Below are 21,357 nucleotides of genomic sequence, written 5' to 3'. Positions count from 1 at the left end.
GCCTAATGACTGACTCTATGACCTCTCCTTTGTTATATTCCTCCCTCACAGGAGCACCATCTCCAGCGGGCCATCTCTGCACAGCAGGTGTACGGGGAGAAACGGGACAACATGGTCATCCCCGTCCCCGAAGCAGGGAGCAACATCGCCTACTACGAGTCCCTCTACCCCGGGGACTTCAAGATGCCAAAGCAGCTCATTCACATACAGCGTGAGGACTATTACTATTCATGTAGCCTGTCTGTATTTCTCCTGTGTGTCTCTGCCGCGCCTGTGTGTCTGTCTGCAGTTAGTCGGCAGATGTTTGTTTTTCTTGTCTTGAGTGTGCCTGGTGTGTGCTGGTTTTCCTGTGTGTGTGCGCATACTGCAGTTTGTTTTTGTGTTCATGCTGCTGCGTGTGTGTGCTCTGTCTGAGGTATATTTAAGTGATTGTGTCAGCCCCTGGGGTGTCTCTAATAGCAGCAGTGTGATCTCAGACGTGTCCTGCTGTCTGAAAGCATTTGAGCTCACTCACTCACCCACACACGCAATCACACAGGCTGCGGCGGGGGGAGAGTGGTGCACTCTGTCTGTCGGTCTGGATACTCAGTAAGCCCAGGGGACCCCCTCTCAGCCCCAGTTTACAAACACTCCTGTCTGCACTGTTTTTTTAAGGACTTTCATGTAGAACCAGATATGCAAAGGGATGGCAGGCTTTTTGCAAGCTTAGCGTATTTCTGGAGTTGGCAGCATTACCCTGCTGATTGTGGGCAAAAAATAGAGACGTGTTTTTATCAGAATTCCCATTTATCATCTTTCTGTAACACCTATTCACTATAAAGTACACTACTTTTGACCAGGGCCCTTAGCTCTCTGGTCAAAGGTAGTGCACTATATAGGGTGCCATTTGGCAAGCACTCTAAAAGTACTGCAAAGTGTTGTTGGCGTTATTTCTTACTTCAACCCGTGTTCTCTATCACAGCTTTCAGTTTGGATACAGAGCAGCCGGACTACGACCTGGATTCAGAGGACGAGGCATTTGTGAATAAGCTGAAGAAGAAGATGGAGATCACCTCTCTGCAATTTGAGGAGATGATTGACCGGCTGGAGAAAGGCAGTGGCACACAGGTACTTTAACCACACCACAATGGTCAAGGCATTTCTTAGGCCAGGCTTAGGGGTCATTAAGGAGAAGTTTGGGAAGCACTTTTGTCAGCTGTAGGTGTTCATGATTAGTCTAGGTGGTTTATTGAGTACTAGAAAGAACAGTGTGACTAAATCTGTGTTGCCTCCTCTCCTCAGCTGGTGAGCCTGCAGGAGGCCAAGCTGCTGCTGAAGGAGGATGACGAGCTGATCAAGGAGGTGTTTGACTACTGGACGAGGAAGCGAAAAAACTGTAAGAGTAGCTCACTCATCCCCACTGTGAAGCAGGAGAAGAGAGACGGATCCAGCACCTCAGACCCCTACGTGGCCTTCCGCAGGAGGACTGAGAAGATGCAGACCAGAAAGGTGAGGCTTGGAGGCCAGTTCCCACAACAGGGTCTTTAAAGACCATGCCATCACCCAGACACAATTCTGGACTTAGCTGTAACCTAGAGCTAGTTTCCTAGGGCCTGCATTGGGCATACATTTTAGTTCAAGAAATCTGGGTCCAGGAAACTGGTTTACGAAGTATAGTAAGGAGAGAATCTTGTTTACTTACATGTGCCTCCGTAAATCGATCTTTAGAACCGTAAGAACGACGAGGCTGGGTATGAGAAGATGCTGAAGCTGCGGAGGGACCTGAGCCGAGCCGTCACCATCCTGGAAATGATCAAGAGGAGGGAGAAGAGCAAGCGTGAGCTGCTACACCTCACCCTGGAGATCGTAGAGAAGAGGTGAGAAAGGCCTTCAAAGCTTGTTTTTTTTCCTCTGGTTTCTCGCTTGGTTTTGGACCTTTTAACAACTTTATTTGTCTCAGTTACTAACTAGGCTTTAGAATGCTATTTGCTGTAGGTATAAATGATTGGTCCCCCAAATCAAAGAAACTGTTGCTTTCTCCGTGATTGCAGGTTAATGACTGTCTGCAGCTGTTAGTTTTCAGGCTGATTACACACCTGCCATTTTGGTTCTGTGAATTGGGTAGTAGCCTGTGGATATAAACCTGCTGTTTGTTAACCCAAGGAGCCTCCTTTGGGAGTCAAGGCAGGCTGGGGATGCATCCCAAATTGCACCCTATTCCCAATATAGTACACTATGGGCCCGGTCAAAAGTTGTACACTATAATAGGGCAGTGATCATCAACTAATTTCAGCTGCGGGTCGATTTTCTTTTGAGTGGATGGTCGGGGGGTCGGAACATAATTACAAATAATTGGTGGACTGAAAATTGACCGCAAGAAGTTAAAACGGATATAATGTTTGACTAAAACGTAATTATTTCAAACCTTGCTTACATTTGTAAATAATCACATATCTATTTTATGTGGGAATACTTAAGAACCAATTTCCAAAATTAAAATAACTTTTTTGTCATGTCTTTTGCTCAGCAAACTTGGGATGCCAAATAAAATCACCTGCGGGCACCAGTTGGGGAACCCTTATGTAGGAAAGAGTGCCATTTGGGACAAATCCTGTATGATGGGTATTAGCAGAGTAGACCAAGGCCATGTATTTATTTTTATGGAGTCAGGCTTTGCCGCTCATGTTAATTGGGGGCATCATTCAGTGCTCTTTTTTTGCATGCATTATCAATTAGAATTCACCTTATTTGTGCAGTAAGGTCAAAGCAATGAGCTCATTCACTTTTACTCAATACACTGGCCATAAAAAAAAATGGTTTTGTCAATACATAATAGAATAAGCTGGGCTTATTGTTGGTTAGTTGCATTTATCTCTTAATTTGTTTTTTTGGGGCTTGCTGTTCCCTTGTGGGGCGCATTGTGTCCCAAATAGCACCCTATTCCCTGCAAAGTGCACTACTTTTGACCAGGGCCCTATGAACCTGATCAAAAGTAGTGCACAATGCAGGTTGCCATTTGGGAATCGCATTTCCAAACATGACACATCAGAATGGGATAGATTCCATCTGAAAGTAGATGTCACTGCAAGTTTAGATTTTCCTTCTTTCCTTGAGTGCTTTTGATTTGTAGTGACATTTCAATTTCCGCCTGTTATCAGCCTGCCCTGCGCTAGAGTCTGCATCCTGATGGTTTTATTTTTACTCACACAGTTGGATTGGCGTATTGTTCTATGATGGAAGATGTTTTGCCCTTGTATAGCAGAGACCCAGGTGGCCAACTTCCTTCACTACTTTTCGCAGTATTTTCTCTGATTTTAGAAATGGTGTCGCCTGCTCACATCCAGTAACTTGCCTGTGCAAAGTACAAAAAGTACTTATGAAAGACTCATGATTAGGCAGCACACTGCTGAATGCTCCTGCAGTTTAATTGTGCCACGTTTTGACCTAAAAAGGTATTTCTCCAATAACCCTCACCCCCTCTTCCTCTGTGTCCTCCCTAGGAACGGCATGCCTGACTACGGTAGTGAAGTTATGGCAGAGGCCCTGGCCCAGAGGGCCCTGGTAAAGCCCGTCTACACGATACCCATCATTCCCCTCTCCAACAGCAACCAGTACCGCCACCAAGACCACATGGACATGAAGGAGTTCAAAACTAAAGTAAGAAATACATATCAAATCACATTTTATTTGTCACATACGCTGAATACAACAGTTGTAGACCTTAACGTGAAATGCTTACTTACAAGCCCTTACTCAACAATGCAGCTCAATGGAGTTAATAAAATATTTACTAAATAAACAAAAGTAAAATAAAAATAAATTCAATCTAAAAGTAACACAATACATTTACATAACAAGGTTATATACAGGGGGTACCGGTACCGAGTCAATGTGCGGGGGTACAGGTTAGTTAAGGTAATTAGCTGTTGTATTGATAAGGAGATGGAACACCATTATGGTAGCTTCAAGAACGTCTTTGCTAAGATTACACCGGATATGTTACACAGCATTATGGGTACCGTAGTAAATCATGCTACAGCTTTCGTGACTTATTTAGCTAGCACGACTAAGGGTGCCAATGGGGGGACAGATCCTTCTCATTATGACTATTGAGCAGTCAATCAACCAGCTGGGCGATGAGTAACTCTCCTATTGTTTATCCCCACCCTCATCTATTGATGTAACTGTGTCCCTCCGCACTCCTTGTCCACACCCCACTTTGCGTTCATTCCTTCCATTGATTTAACTGATGCCCCCCCTGTACTGTAGCCTTACTCCCCTACCTCTTCCCTGCTTGTGCTTCTAGTTCAGACAATGCAGTAATATCCAACAACCTAACAATTTCACAACAATTACCTTATACACACAAGTGTAAAGGAATGAATAAGAATATCTACATAAAAAAATATATGAATTAGTGATGGTATAGAATGGCAAAGGCAAGACTAACCTCTACTAGTGGTATGGAGGAGTGTGTTCAGTCAGGGAGGGGTTGAGGTGCGGGGTCTGCTCTTTGGGAAGGCAGGGAGGGGTGGACTGTTGTAGTGTTGTGGTGGGTTGGGGGGGGGCACAATCTGTCTGGGCAGAAGCATCTGGTGCATGCCTCCGTGCCTTGCCTCTCATCTGCATACCAATGACTCACTGTTCTGTTTCTGAATGGCACCACCTCCGTATGAAATGCTACAGGGCTCGGAATACCTTTTTGTAGCACAGCCTCTCTATCCTTCATAGGACTTGCTATATATGTTTGTTAATTTATTGAATAGGACAGAGGTAGAGAGGAAATGTGGAGGATGGGGATTCAAACGCTGCAGCGGTATATGTGACCTGGAGGCAGCGGCTTCGACCGCGAGACCAACCTGGGCATGCTCTAAATCCCTTTGATAATGTAGACCCCTGTGTAACAGTTTTCCTTTTCTGCTCCTCCTCCTTCCAGCCGGAGAAGACGGAGGTGGTCAGAACAAAGAGGAAGTACGAGAAGAAGCCTAAGATCCCTCCTCTCTCTGCACCCCAACACTCTGGCCCCTCTGTGTTCAACCCCAAGGACCTCAACCAGTATGACTTCCCCAGCTCTGACGATGAACCCTTCTCACAGGTAAACTCATAAATAACGCCGGTGGTGGTGAAGTCTGCGTCGTAAATGGTACCCTATTTCCTATTTAGTGCACCGCTTCATGGGCCCTGGTCAGAAGTAGTGCAACTGTATAGGAAATAGGGTGCCATTTGGGGTGCAGATAATGATGGTGGTGATGTTTATCGGTCTATTTGTTGTAGAAGCGGCAGTAGCAGTTGGATATGTGATTGCAATCATGGCTGTTGTCTGAGTAGCCAGCCCCATTTGTTATTGTCTCTGGCTCTTATCGTAACTCACCCCCCCCCCCCCCCCCATGTTTGTTTAGATCCATTCAGGTTCCTCGGAGGCAGAGGAGGAGAATGACCCAGATGGCTGCTTTGCGTTCCGGAGGAAGGCCGGCTGTCAGTACTACGCTGTGAGTAGAGTAGCTGCCTGCGCTCCTGTGACTCCGCTGCTCTATTTATAGCCCATACGCTGCTCTTTCGGCCAGCCACACACACACAGCCAGGGCTGCCGCTTTTTTCTCTTCCACGCTCTGCTGACCACATCAACGCCTTACTGACGGAGCCTTCCCGCTTTGTCTCTTCTCTCTCTCCTCCCTCCCCTCTCTTCATCCTTTTTCTATTTTCTTCTCTCTATTGCTCTCTCTCTCTCCCCCATTCTATCTTGCCATCTCCCTCGCGCTCTCTCTCTGTCCTTCTCTCCCTCCCTCAGTCTCGTCTGGACCAGAGTGGTAACTGGCCGTGGGTCAGCCCCTCTGGGGGCGGTTTGGGCGACCCTCACTTCCGCTACTGCCTCACGTCCCTGACGGTGCCCCGGCGCTGCGTAGGGTTGGCAAGGCGACGCATGGGCAGAGGGGGCAGGTGAGTTCAGACGCCCTTACTGCTGCCTAGGGTTGTATCCCAAATGGCACCCTATTCCCTATGTAGCTCACTACTTTTGGGCTCTGGTCAATAGGAAATAGGGTGCCGTTTGGGACACATCCCAAATCTTGCCTTGAGGCTCTACTAGCCTGTTGTAGTAGCTGTTCATTTGACAGGGGATCCTATTTCTGTGCTGGATGTCATTGAGGAGATTAAGTTGGCAAGTGGGGACAGTTTCTGACACACTCACTGTAACACGCGCACACACAGATTGGAAACAACTATCAGGTCTTTGAGGAAGGCTAGAACTATACTACTCTCATAGTGTGACATGCAATTACAGCTGCAACATCTTATCATGCTTATACCACCTGCCCGGGGCTCTGAATTCAAGGTCTTCATGGGCCTAAAAGGTTGGGCTGTTCTGAAATGGACCTGGGGCTTTCCCATCCGGACCCAATATGCGTAAAAAATGTTTTAATTCCGAACACACCCAAGAATAACTAGACCCGGTACGTAGAGACCTGAATGGATCCTGACCCTGTCCGATCTGAGGGAAACAGCAGAAAATGTATATATATTTTTAAGCTACTTAATAAACAGAGCTGATAAATCGCGAGGTAGAGAGAGGTACCGCTCTAGCAGGGACAGTGCTGTGTGTTTACTCAGTGTGTGTGAGCGAGTGACATGGGGAGGAGGGAGGGAGAGCTGAGCAACCAACCAAGCCGACTCGCTCTACAGTAGATAGTTTATTGAAAACATAGATACATTTGCACAATTAGCACTTCTTGTCTCTCAAATGCATTGTTACAGTTGTTGGTTAGCTACCTAGTAAATTTGAGCCATATTAGCATAGACATGGCATCAGTCAAAACAAGGTATCATTAACAACAAACTGAAATGATTCCCCACATGGAAGCTTCTTGTCATTGTTGCTCGCTATTTGACCGTTACGAATAATAAAGCACACCTTCCGGCCACATAGATGCGTGCGCGTGATTTTCGTAACATTGTCAGTCAACCTGTCTATTGCCGCTTTGATGATTTATGATTGGCAAACAAGCTACATGTGCCACTTGTGAAAAGCAGGAGCATAAATTATACAATTTATTTCTCTCTCTCTGCTGCAGCAGTCTCGTTCGGATCTGTACAGGCCTTTCCGGACAACTGTTAAAATTACACATACCCGTGACAATCATATCAGATCTGACCAAGACCTGTTACTAGGGCTGTTGCGGTGACCGTATTACTGCCTCACCGGTGGTTATGAGTCAGGAAGGCAGTCGAATTCCACGAGACCATTTTGTCACAGTAGTTAGGCTTCTCCAAGCTCTGATGCTGCTGCTGGTCGTTAGTAGGCTACAAAACTTGCTAACTCCCTGCTACTCAGCACTCTATTGTCCCTCTAATCACTCGGACATAAATAAAAATGTCAATGAAAATGGAATCAAACACTTCATGAGAGCTCATGTTGCTCAACATTTCTATAGGCTATGCAATTGCGTGAGAAAACAGTAATGGCCACTACTAAAAAGAGGATCCCATCAGCTTTCTATAGACTAGACCTACGCCTACTATATTTATTTCTCAATTTTCCTAATATTAAGCACATTGTTTATCTTTACAACAGGAGTATAGCCTACCTGGGTGGCATGAAAGCGTTCTCCATTCGTTATTTAAGTGCATAGATGACATGTGTTTTTTCCCCACTGCCCCTGTTTCGAGACATTCTAAATCAAAACAAATTTCACCCATATATTATTTAGTATATGTAAAGACCAGATTAAATCAAGAATAGTCTGATGGGTGACACTATTAGTCTATCACATGTGAATTATATATCACTTGTGAATGATACCCAGAAACAGCCTTTTCCCGCCACTTTTTTAAATCAGTCGCACACCGCATGTAGCCTAGGCCTATATGTTTTAATAAGGTTTGTATCACAAATAAAATTATCAAATAACTTCTTAGTTAAGAACATTTTAATTTGCTTTACAAAGGGTTTAGAGCCTAACTGGCATACAGTGGCTTGCGAAAGTATTCACCCCTTTGGCATTTTTCCTATTTTGTTGCCTTACAACCTGTAATTAAAATAGAATTGTTGGGGTTTGTATCATGTGTAAAACAAAACATGCCTACCACTTTGAAGATGCAAGGTATTTTTTATTGTGAAACAAGCAAGAAATAAGACTAAAAAAACAGAACTTTAGCATGCACAACTATTCCCCCCCCCCCATCAATACTTTGAAGAGTCACCTTTTGCAGCAATTACAGCTGCAATTCTCTTGGGGTATGCCTTTATAAGCTTGGCACATCTGGCCACTGGAATTTTTGCCCATTCTTCAATCCAAAACTACTCCAGCTCCTTCAAGTTGGATGGGTTCCACTGGTGTACAGCAATACATTTAAATGTTTCCCCTTAAACCACTCGAGTGTTGCTTTAGCAGTATGCTTAGGATCATTTTCCTGCTGGAAGGTGAACCTCTGTCCCAGCCTCATCTCTGGAAGACTGAAACAGGTTTCCCTCAAGAATTTCCCTGTATTTAGCTCCATCCATCAAAAACAAAAATATATTTTATTAAGCTTTGTTCAATTGTTTTCTTCATACTATAAAATAATATTAAATATTGCCACGGAATTCTAAGCAAATCTTGTCTGCTAAATTAACTAGTCTAGCCCACAGCCATTTCGCGTATCCACATTAGGACCTAACTTAGAATATTCTGAGTCCTTATGTTCTTCTGAAATAGACCACATTTTCTTCATATCATGCTTCTTTAGACCTGTCTAAAATAAATAATGGATTTATTGTGAGGGTGAAGGCTGTATTATACTTATTTTTTTAATGTAGATGTTCCAACAGCCTACAAACCACTGATGCAGACCATGTGTGGAAACCAGGCGATGCTAAATGTGTTTATGTTAATTACTGGTCAATTACCTTGGGACCGACAGTTATTTGCTTGACAAATCACCGTCTGACTAAATTTCATGACCGACACAGCCCTGTGACATCATTTAGAATTCTGGGTCCCGGATCGGGTCTCGGGTATTCGGGTAAAGGTAGATCTGTGAAGACCTCTGCTCTAAATATATCCACAACCTACTCTCTCATGTTGTGTAAACAGGAGTCTGTGGATGTGTCCCAAATGGAACCCTGTTTTCTCTATATACTTTTGACCAAGGCATGTGTTCCCTATATAATGCTCTACTTTTGACCAGGGTTGCTCTATTTTTCGACCATTGCACTATATAGGGAATAGGGTGCCATATGGGACTCAGTTTGGGTGTTATCGTTGCTGTGATTGTAACGAGTCTCTCTGATTCTATTTCAGAGTTTTGCTGGACAGAGCGCACACAGATCTGGACAATATTTTCCACAGCCTGGACTCGGACCCCGAGACCGAACCACTTCAAGCCTCATCTCCTCCCACAAGCTCTCCTCTCCGCAGCGCAGCGCCTGCCAGTACCTCAGACACCAATACCTCGGACCGAACCAATGCTCCCAACAACCACCACCCCTCTTCTTCCTCTTCGTCATCTGTGGACCTCAGTGAGATTCTGTTGAACATTAAGTCAGGCCGCTGGAGGCACTTTAGGCCGCGGACGCTATCCCTTCACCCCCTGGGTGGTGACATCTCACGCTACAGAGGATTTAGAGGATTTACGCAGAGTACGTCCTTGGGACAGAGCAGGCTCTTGGGGAGTGGAGCTAACGCCCTACCCCGCACTGGCCCAGGAGCTACACCCGTCACTGGTGAGTTGTGCTCCTCCTGCTTTGTGGTTTACGCTAGAATTCAGGTATTGTGGGTAACCTGCCAAGTCCTGCTTGAGAGTACTGAAGGGTGTTTTGTTTCTGTCACTTACCACTTTGCTTTACGGGCGCTATACAATGCAGATATAGGCATAGTATGCGCTGTTTCTGAGTACTGGTTTGTTAAGAGTTTGCTGTGCCTCAGAGTCCTAAATGTAATGTACCCCAGCCTAGTGGCGGAGGAATATCTGCTATTCTGTGTTCCACATAGCACCTTATTCCCTATATAATGCACTACTTAAGTTTTGACCTGGGCCGTATCCTCAAGGAATCTACGAGTAGGCGTGCTGTCCCTAGGATAAGTTTTGACTTTTAAATAATAGTTAAAAGGGGGGACCTGATCCTAGATCAGCACTCCTGCTCTGAGATGCTTTGTGGATATGGACCCATGGCCCATATGGCTCTGGTAAAAAAAAGAAAAAGAAAAGTAGTGCACTATAAAGGGAATAGGGCATCATTTGGGATGTAGTATTCCACCCCCTTGCTTTAGGGCACCATGTTGATGCTCTTGAGGACAGGTATTCTCTTTAGAAATCGGATAAATATATAAGTGTTTGGCAGGGAGAGGAGGCGTTTGTTTTGACCTAGTCACAGGAGCATTATTTCTTGAAAAGACCGTTTTTTTTGTTCTGGCATAGCTATAAAGGTTTAGTGTGAATCAGAATGAGAGAATTGAGCAGGCTTTGAGTGAGTGTGTGTGGTATGTGGGGAGGGGTGTAATTGGAAAATGTCTCCATGCATGAAATTGTGAGCTACCATTGTTTAGTGTATGTGCCTGCAAGAGGGAGGGTGCGAAGGAGAGATAAATGTGCATTTTTAAAGGCTCACTGTTCAGCTATTCTGTATCTGATCCTGATTAGGTATTTAATGGTGTATTTTTCTCCTTCAGAAAGCAACGCCTTTTCTGGCTGTAAACCAAATGAACATTCTGCATTCATACGCTGCTTCCTTATAAGAGTACATTAATTCCTGTTCTCCCGGCTCGGGGAGTCAATTAGAAATGGTGTCGTATAATTAGATTCAGAAGAGGGCCAATGGCTGTAGAGATGAGTCTGCTGCATGCTAAACACGGTCAGGCTTACCTTACCTCTGTGAGAAAGCAAACCATGCAATAATCTGAGTACAGCCTTTAGACAACAAAGCAGCCAAGAATATATATTGGGTAGTCAACATTACTCAGAAATAGCATTTTAAATATTCACTTACCTTTGATTATCTTCATCAGAATCCACTACCAGGAATCCCAGTTCCACCATAAATGTTTGATGTGTTCGATAATGTCCATCAGTGATATCCAAATATCTTATTTTGTTAGGGCGTTTGGTAAACAAATCCAAAAGCGTGTTCAGGTCGCGTCGGACGAAAAGTTCGAAAAGTTCCTTTACAGCCATAGAAACATGCCAAACCAAGTATGGAATCAATCTTTAGGATGTTTTTAACATAACACTTAATTAACGTTCCTTAGTCTCTACAAATGAAGTGGAACGAATACCTTTCACGTGAGCGCGCCAGACCGAGGCTGTGGCACTCTGCCAGACCACTCACTCAAAGAGCTCTTATGAGCCCCTCCTTTAGAGTAGAATCCTCAAAACAGATTCTAAATACTGTTGACATCTATTGGAAGCCTTGGGAAGTGAAACATAACTAATATCCCACTGGGGGCTGAGCTGATAAACTACAAACCTCAGATTTCCCACTTCCTGGTTGGATTTTCTTCTCAGGTTTTGCCTGCCATATGAGTTCTGTTATACTCAGACATCATTCAAACTGTTTTAGAAAACACTCTGAAGTTTCTATCCACATTTACTAATTATATGGACTATTTCTCTCTCTACGATTTTTATTTCATATACGTTTGACTATTGGATGTTCTTATAGGCACTTTAGTATTGCCAGTGTAACAGTATAGCTTCCATCCCTCTTTTCGCCGCTACCTGGGCTCGAATCAGGAACACATCGACAACAGCCACCCTCGACGCAGCGTTACCCATGCAGAGCAAGGGGAACATCTACTCAAAGTCTCAGAGCGAGTGACGTTTGAAACACTATTAGCGCGCTAACTAACTAGCTAGCCATTTCACATCTGTTCCACCAGCCTAATCTTGGGATTTGATAGGCTTGAAGTCATAAACAGTGCAATGCTTGAAGCACAGCGAAGAGCTGCTGGCGAAACGCACAAAAGTGCTTTTTGAAGGAATGCTTACGAGGCTGCTGGTGCCTGCCATCGCTTAGACTGCTCTATCAAATATCAAATCATAGACTTAATTATAACACACAGAAATACAAGCCTTAGGTCATTAATCTGGTCGAATCCGGAAACTATAATTTCGAAAACAAAACGTTTATTCTTTCAGTGAAATATTGAATCATTCTGTATTTTATCTAATGGATGGTATCCATAAGTCTAAATATTGCTGTTACATTGCACAACCTTCAATGTTGTCATAATTACGTAAAATTCTGGCAAATTAGTTTGCAATGCGCCAGGCGGCCCAAACTGTTGCATATACCCTGACTCTGCGTGCAATGAGCGCAGGAGAAGTGACACAATTTCACCTGTTTAATATTGCCTGCTAACCTTTCTTTTAGCTAAATATGCAGGTTTAAAAATATATACTTCTGTGTATTGATTTTAAAAAGGCATTGATGTTTATGGTTAGGTACATGTTGGAGCAACGACAGTCCTTTTTCGCGAATGCGCACCGCATCGATTATATGCAATGCAGGACATGCTAGATAAACTAGCAATATCATCAACCATGTGTAGTTATAACTAGTGATTATGATTGATTGATTATTTTTTATAAGATAAGTTTAATGCTAGCTAGCAACTTACCTTGGCTTCTACTGCATTCACGTAACAGGCAGGCTCCTCTTGAGGCAGGTGGTTAGAGCGTTGGACTAGTCAACTGTAAGGTTGCAAGATTGAATCCCTGAGCTGACCAAGGTCGTTCTGCCCCTGAACAAGGCAGTTAACACACCGTTCCCAGGCCATCATTGAAAATAAGACTGTGTTCTTAACTGACTTGCCTATTTAAATCGGCGTCCAAAAATACCGATATCCGATTGTTGTGAAAACTTGAAATTGGCCCTAATTAATCGGCCATTCCGATTAATCGGTCGTCCTCTACTCTGGATTGACGTGTACAACAGAATGTTCCAGCCAGTGGGACAACATTCCACAGGCCACAACTAACAGCCGGATCAACTCTATACGAAGGAGATATGTCGTGATGCATGATGCAAATTGGTGGTCACACCATATACTGACTGGTTTTCTGATCCAAGCCCCTACCTTTTTTTAAGGTATCTGTGACCAACAGATGCATATCTCTATCCCCAGTCATGTGAAGTCCATAGATTAGGGCCTGGTTCATTTACTGATTTTCCTTATATGAACATGTGCCAATTTATTTTGATGGAGCGGACGGTCGGGGACCGGAGCATAATTATAATAATTTGTAGACTGCAAATTTACCACAACTAAGCCCAAAAATAGATTTTATTTGAAAATAATAATAATTTCATACATTGACAGGATCATGTCTTTTTTTGTGTGGGAAAGAACAGATTTCCTAAATTATTTGCAGCGTTGATCCCAAACCCCCATCACATAGCGTAGCGACCAACCCAAAGTAGAAAATGCTAACTAATTTACGATTTTAGGACTACAAGCTGGTGAGCTCTATACTTTATAGGAATTTTTACGTTTTAGAATTATGTTTGATGTCAGAAAGCTAACCTTGGTGTGTAGGGATGTCCCCATTTTAGTTGCCTGGTCAATTGTTTAGTTGTTGGTCAACAGATTTTTTGGTCGAATGATGGCAAATATATATATATTTTTAAATGCATGACACACGAGACGCCTGTCTCAGTGGACTAATCCATTGCGGAGGCCGCAGGGATGGCACACCCGTATCACCAGTAGTACATTTACCATTAATTACCATACTTTCTAATCTACAATGTTTGTTTGGTTATGATAATTTCTGTTAATGCATTCAATTTATTATTATTTCTATATTGCAGGCTTACTGTTGTCATTGTTGGAGTGGACAATTTGTTTGCAGAGCACACAACCTAGGCTACACTTGTGGAAGTTTTGGTTTATTTCATTCCATTTACAAGTTGTCAATTTATTAATTCATTTGTTTGGAGCTCTCCTTTCAATCTTGAGTAAGGACACTCACCTGATTACACATTTGGGAATCTGATACTATTTCCGATTGTCTTAACTCACCCCCACTGTGGAGCTTCTCAAAGTAATTTTTTCTTGGATGCATCAGCAAAAGTCTGAATCTCAATCTTAGGGTAAAATATTAATAGCCGCTTTGAAAGTAAGGATTGACTACACAAAAACCAATGATGAAAATATAAATAAATAAATATATCTAAAAATATATATACACGCACGCATACACACTTCAGAGAGGACAATTGACCGTTATAATGTGACGTTGTGGATAATAAGTGTTTATATATTAAAGTTTTGTTTACTAAAATTCATCATACTTTTGTCATCTGACAATGCAGTGTACCTCAAATAACCAAGAAATCACCAGTATCTTGAATAGTTATTGCATAGGCTCTAAGTGCACTTGTGGGTCCCATCTTAACCAACCATAAATGCATTTAATTTCTTTCTTTGAAGAACTCCGTTTTCATTCCGAATTAGAGTGCTTACATACCTCAACAATTCATAACACTAGAGGTAAATGTTGTTATGGATGTGACATTCTGCGTTATGGATGTGACAGGGTCCCAAAAGACAGATCGCAAATGATGACACTGCATTTCAAATGTACAAAGTTTCAGTCATTTCATTTTAGATTGTTAATGGCTGTTTTTATTTAAAATATTTGTTTATTATCAATCACCTACTGAGTAACAGAATAAACATACAAAAACTAAATAAAATAAAAAATATGACCTCATGCTTTATTCATCTCACACCCTTTAACCTCTCTGGGATATGTGGAACGGTAGCGTCCCACTTGGCCAAAAGCCAGAGAATGCAGAGCGCCAAATTCAAATAAATTCCTATAAAATCAAACTTCCATTAAATCACACATGTAAGATACCAAATTAAAGCTACACGTGTTGTGAATCCAGCCAACATGTCAGATTTCAAAAGGGCTTTTCGGCGAAAGCAAACGATGCTATTATCTTACGATAGCACCTCCATAAACAAAATAACATATTTCAACCCTGCAGGCGGGACACAACGCAGAAATAAAAATATAAATCATGCCTTACCTTTGGCGAGCTTCTTCTGTTGGCACTCCAATATGTCCCATAAACATCACACATGGTCCTTTTGTTTGATTAATTCCGTCCATATATATCCAAAATGTCAATTTATTTGGCGCGTTCGAGACAGAAAAACACCGGTTCCAACTTGCGCAACGTGACTACAAAATATCTCTAATGTTACCTGTAAACTTTGCCAAAACATTTCAAACTACTTTTTGATGTCCTTTGGGGGGTGGATCATTCATGATACACACGGGAAACTGTTGGGCGTGTGTCCCAGTAGCATTGCAGTTCTTGACATAAACCGGTGTGTCTGGCACCTACCACCATGCCCCATTCAAAGGCACTTGTATTTTTTGTCTTGCCCATTTACCCTCTGAATGGCACACAATCCACGTCAATTGTCTCAGAAAATCCTTCTTTAACCTGTCTCCTTCCCTTCATCTACACGGATTTGAAGTGGATTTAGCAAGTGACATCATCAATAAGGAATCATGGCTTTCACCTGGTCAGTGCATGTCATGGAAAGAGCAGTTCATGTTTTGTAGACTCAGTGTATACGTCTAACCCTAGACTCAGGGATTGATACTCATTTCATTCTCTTGTTCATTTGAGATAGCTGTGCTCACTCCTCACTCGTCCCTTATCATCTCAACTATATCTTGACATATGTCATGTTAGATGTCTTTCCTGTGAACTTCATTTTATGCGAAATGGTAAAACAAATATGTTTCATTGAATTATAATCTACCAGTGGCACAGGGTTTGCACTTTCACAGACATTTCTTGTCAGATCGTAAATCACCTGAGACTTAACAGCTGCAGACTACACAGATGCAGACAAATATTGTCACTGGGGGGTACCCGTAGTTACTCAAGGAAGTAAACAAACTCAGCATGACCAGTGAAAGTTTCTTATGGATTTTTAAGACTTTAATTATGTTTATGAATTTAAGACCTTTATTATGCCATGTGATCTAAGGCAATGGTCCAGTTAGCAGAACGCATGATTGCAGTTCATAAGAGAACGAGAGTACACCCGAAATAGATCACACACACACAGATTGCCCGCTAGCTTGTTTACTAACATAAACACACTTCTGAAGCTGTAGGAAGGGCACGAACATTCTATTATGATCGCGTTATGCAGTGCTGCTGACTAGTGAGTCATTGATCATGTTATGCGTCCGTAACGGCCACATCCGTTACGCTTAGAACGAGCACTGACAGAAAGGAAACCCATTTATACATCACCTAAGCCCTAGATGAAAGTTCGCTTTGCACAGAAAGTTTGCATACAATCATACTTGAAACGCATCCACAGTAACAACCTTTCCTCAAAAACATTACGGATGTGACACTCCCTGTCCAAATCAGCTTTCTAGCTTCACTAGAATTCTATACTAGCACTCAATGGACAAACATTTGTTTGAAATGGTTTCGTTAACCTTATGATTTGGTTAGAAACACAGTACTAAAACAAGTTCTGTGAGGCATTGCTGAAAGCTATCATATCTGGTTGACAAATGCTTATTTTGAAACTTTGTATTCTATTTGTAGTAACAATAACATTCAATTTGGCAAATATACTTCAAAAGGCACACATTCAAGGCAAATATGAAAGTAGTTTAATTAGGAAATAAGCCATTTAGTTTTTCATACTCCGGTTGACCTTACTATGAAATTGCTCTTTAGCAGATTTGTCATTGCTTTGTCAACTTGCTTTGGCAGTCTCTCGCACCAGAGACATGGTTAGTCTTCGATTAAGACTAATGTGCACTTTATAGAGAACAGAGCACTATTTGGGATGCGTTCCTTGCGTGCGAAGTGAAATGAATGAGTTTGTTTGAGACAGACTAGCAGCTGCGTATCCTGTAAGACCAGTCACACAAGGCACTAATGATCTGATCTACGGAGTTGACTGAAAAAAAACGTTATCACAGGAGTGAGTCTGACAAGTTTATATTCCTGGCTAATGTCATAGAGGGCTAGGTATTGTGATGCATTTTGTCAGCCACGCTAAGGGTCAAATTAGGACTTAGATCGAGGGTTATACTGGGTCTGATTATTTGATTACAACAGTAGGCCTATCACCGAACAAAATTTACGTCGTAGAAGACAAAAATAGCTAGCTTCTATCAGCCATGCTAGTGACTCAAATAAACAGTTACCAGCTTCGTGAAGATATTGAATGTTGTTCTATCTAGAAGACAAGCTACAGGTGTACAAAGTCAGCCTTGGAGCCAATTACAGCTGTGTATATGCAGGAAATGAAAGATAGGCATGGGAGTGGCAAATTGCCTAGCGTGTGCACTGTGCAGCCTTTTTCTTTGCTTTACTATGACTGGTGGAGAAATATAGGATCTGCATATCACCTAAACTCTCAGGGATCTTTCTATAATGGAAATCCTGGAATTTTTAAATGGTGTTTTCCAGGCCCGGAAAAGTTTTAGAAAATGATCAAATCTGAAAAGTTATGGAAATGAATTTAATAATTTCTGTTAATGTAATTTATTTAGGCACAGTTTTTAGGAACTATATATATATATATATATATATATATATATATATATATATATATATATATATAAACTCAAGGGCTAAATATATATATATTATAAAATAACAAAATCAACCTGTCAGCTAGGATAAGAATGACACGTTAGCCCTTGAGGTATTGCGCGCACCTCACCTGCATCTGTGCGAGACAAATGGGCCGTTGCTCATAGAAAGAGAGAGCCAGTCGGACATTGCATCAGCAGGGTAGGCCTAGACTATAAAATATGATAGAGAACATACTAATAAGTAGGTAGCCTATTCAAAACATACAGTACGCTCTAATTAACTTTTTAGCTATTAATGTTTATTGATGTTTTCGTCATGCCCCAGAAAAATGTACACTGACACTCACGAATAAGGACATATGAAGTTGATTTACTTTTTTAAACATCTACATACATGATGTGTTACCCCGCGGGACGGTTGAGCTAACGTAAGCTAATGTGAATCGCATGAGGTTGTAAGTAACAAGAAAATTTCCCGCGGCATAGACATATCTGATATAGGCAGAAGGCTTTAATTCTTGTTAGTCTAACTGCACTGTCCAATTTACATGAGCTATTAGTGAAATAATACCATGCTATTGTTTGAGAGTGCACAGTTATGAACTTTAACATCTATTAATAAACCAATTAGGCACATTTGGGCAGTCTTGATACATTTTGAACATAAATACAATGGTTCATTGAATCAGTCTAAAACTTTGCACATACACTGGTGCCGTCTAGTGGCCAAAATCTAAATTGCGCCTAGATTCCTTAGTCATATATTGGCCTTTCTCTTGCATTTCAAAGATGATGGGAAAAAAACAACAATTTTTTTTTTATTGGAAGCTTGTTTTGTAGATGCTTCCAGTTGATTTGACCATCCAATGTATGGGACATTGCAACTCAATAGATGCTAGTCAGCCTGCAAAGTAAACACTTCTAATGTAGCTAAGGGGAATTTCCAGAATCAAATTTGTTGGCTTGCTTCAGTTGATTAAAAATACTGAGTCTACCATGAGGCTTGGTCTGTATACCAGGGTATTTGGAAATAGCCACGGGATGGTTTTTCAATACCATTGAAACTATTTATTAAGTTTTTTTTGTACATTTTCATATTTGTTGTTACTTAAGTAAATACCTGCAGTCAATTTGTGCAATATGTATGAAGATGAAGCAGTTTGCGTTCTTCATTTCACCTGTCACATTATTTTACATTATGAAGCTTACCGTAGTTTCCCAGCAGGAGCAGGTGAGTCCAGCTGTGTATTGACAGGGTCGTGTATTATATTGAAAGTATACTTTATTTATTTAAATTTTGACTTCAATAGAGTGATGAGGGGCATTCAACTATAGTTTTCCTTACCAGAAAATACATTAGTGAAACAGCTTTGTCAGAAAATAGCTTCATTTTCATCAGATGACAAGAGAAGTGCAACGCTATGTGACTGGAAGCTAAATGAGCTTACAATTAAAGGCTAAATGAGCTTACAATTAAAAACCAAGGTATTTTGGGGAACAACTATGCATGGCTATAATCTTTCTGTTTGTCATAGAAAGAATGTAGCCAGCTACATTTCCTTATGTTTTTCTTGCATTCTACCGGAGAAAAGTAGGCTGGCTTCACCAATAAAAGTACCAGAGAAAAGTAGAATTCTGCGTAAACGCGACACCTAAGTTTAATTTGCTAGTTATCAAGGTGACAGGACATCATATTGTTTGTTTTCTGCCCTGGTGAAGTCAAAGCCCTTTGTTTGAGTTCTGTACAGCTTCCACTTCTCTTTTGATTTCCTTGTTTTTTCCCTCTCGGTTTTCTGCCTGTCTGCTGCTCCTCCATCTTCTCAGAGCAGTCAGGCCTGTTGCCCTAGCGACTCCAGTGGATGTATGCTGCTTAGAGCCAGTACTGTTAATTTGCATGATGTCTACCATTCGCTTTTAAATGTCCAAACTCACCAAAAATGACATTCGGTAGCACCTACCAATATACACTTAACCTCTTGGATCTCTAGGGGCGCTATTTCATTTTTGGATAAAAAACGTTCCCGTTTTAAGCGCAATATTTTCTCACGAAAAGATGCTCGACTATGCATATTATTGACCGTTTTGGAAAGAAAACACTCTGAAGTTTCAGAATCTGCAAAGATATTGTCTGTAAGTGCCCCAGAACTCATTCTACAGGCGAAACCAAGATGATACGTCAACCAGGAAATGAGCAGAATCTCTGAAGCTCTGTTTTCCATTGTCTCCTTATATGGCTGTGATTGCGCAAGGAATGAGCCTACACTTTCTGTCGTTTCCCCAAGGCGTTTGCAGCATTGTGACGTATTTGTAGGCATATCATTGGAAGATTGACCATAAGAGACTACATTTTCCAAGTGTCCGCCTGGTGTCCCTGCGTCGAAATTGGAGCGTAAAGCCAGGTGCAATTATTTTTCCATTTGAGAGCAAGGAGAAACCAGGCTTCCACGAAGGATATATCATCGAAGAGATATGTGGAAAAACACCTTGAGGATTGATTCTAAACCACCTTTGCCATGTTTCAGTCGATATTATGGAGTTAATTTGGAAAAAAGTTCGCGTTTTGAGGGCTGAATTTTCGTTTTTTTTTTGTTTTTGTTTTTTTTTGGTAGCCAAATGTGATGTACAAAACGGAGCTATTTCTAATACACAAATAATCTTTTTGGAAAAACTGAGCATCTGCTATCTAACTGAGAGTCTCCTCATTGAAAACATCAGAAGTTCTTCAAAGGTAAGTTATTTTATTTGAAGGCTTTACTTGTTTTTGTGATAGTTGCCTGCTAAATGCTAATGCTAATGCTAAATGCTACGCTAGCTAGCTACTGTTACACAAATGATTGTTTTCCTATGGTTGAAAAGCATATTTTGAAAATCTGAGATGACAGTGTTGTTAACAAAAGGCTTAGCTTGAGAGATAGCATATTTATTTAATTTCATTTGCGATTTTCATGAATAGTTAACGTTGCGTTATGGTAATGAGCTTAGGTCTATAAATAGAATCCCGGATCCGGGTTTGGTCGTCGCAACAGGTTAACAAAATGTAAAGTCTTGGTCCTATGTTCCGTGAGTTGATAGAAAAGATAATAGAAATGTTCCATGCGCACAAAAAGCTTCTCAAATGTTGTGCAAAAATGTGTTTACATCCCTGTTAGTAAGAATTTCCTATTTGCCAAGATAATCCATCCACCTGATAGGGGTGGCATTTCAAGAAGCTGATTAAACAGCATGATCATTACACATGTACATCGTATAATGGGGACAATAAAAGGCCACTCTAAAATGTGCAGTTTTGTCACACAACACAAGTTTTGAGGGAGCGTGCAATTGGCATGCTGACTGCAGGAATGACCACCAGAGCTGTTGCCAGAGAATGTAATGTTCATTTCTCTACCGTAAGTCGCCTCCAACATCATTTGAGAGAATTTGGTAGTACGTCCAACCAGCCTCACAACCGCAGACCACGTGTATGGCGTCGTGAGGGCGAGCGGTTTGCTGATGTCAACATTGTGAACAGAGTGCGCCCTGGTGGGGTTATGGTATGGTCAGGCATAAGCTACGGACAACAAATACAATTGCATTTTATACAGTTACCTAACAGATATTCTACTTTGATGTATTGTACTTTGTGTGTGGGGGGGGGGTTAATGACAGGAGGTGGTACATGTGATCTGAGAGCTCCCAGTGTCAATACCACATGGTGCTTGTTTATTTATACGTACATAGATGCCACCAATTGTTGGTCATCAGTCAATGTGTATGAACCCTGACTCTTCATTCATTCTCCTGTGACCAGTTTGTGTATAACCTATG

At 41.7% G+C, this 21,357-nt stretch overlaps 1 protein-coding gene across 4 annotated transcripts in view; it reads left to right on the top strand.

Moving 5' to 3' along the window:
• The window catches only part of LOC139420427 (enhancer of polycomb homolog 1-like), a 60,529-nt gene that overhangs the window by 26,755 nt on the left and 12,417 nt on the right, over positions 1-21,357 (top strand). For all 4 annotated transcript variants that reach the window (XM_071170549.1, XM_071170547.1, XM_071170548.1 and 1 more), the window contains exons 2-10: positions 52-211; positions 962-1,107; positions 1,282-1,488; positions 1,708-1,856; positions 3,480-3,636; positions 4,916-5,074; positions 5,379-5,468; positions 5,768-5,916; positions 9,255-9,676. In XM_071170549.1, the coding sequence (XP_071026650.1) occupies positions 112-211; positions 962-1,107; positions 1,282-1,488; positions 1,708-1,856; positions 3,480-3,636; positions 4,916-5,074; positions 5,379-5,468; positions 5,768-5,916; positions 9,255-9,676 (1,579 nt within the window). In that variant the 5' untranslated portion in view covers positions 52-111. The remainder of the gene's footprint in view (positions 1-51; positions 212-961; positions 1,108-1,281; positions 1,489-1,707; positions 1,857-3,479; positions 3,637-4,915; positions 5,075-5,378; positions 5,469-5,767; positions 5,917-9,254; positions 9,677-21,357) is intronic.

The sequence above is a fragment of the Oncorhynchus clarkii genome, chromosome 11 (genome assembly GCF_045791955.1).
Source record: "Oncorhynchus clarkii lewisi isolate Uvic-CL-2024 chromosome 11, UVic_Ocla_1.0, whole genome shotgun sequence".
Classification (NCBI taxonomy): domain Eukaryota; kingdom Metazoa; phylum Chordata; class Actinopteri; order Salmoniformes; family Salmonidae; genus Oncorhynchus; species Oncorhynchus clarkii.
This window is presented reverse-complemented; position numbering and strand designations above follow the sequence as displayed.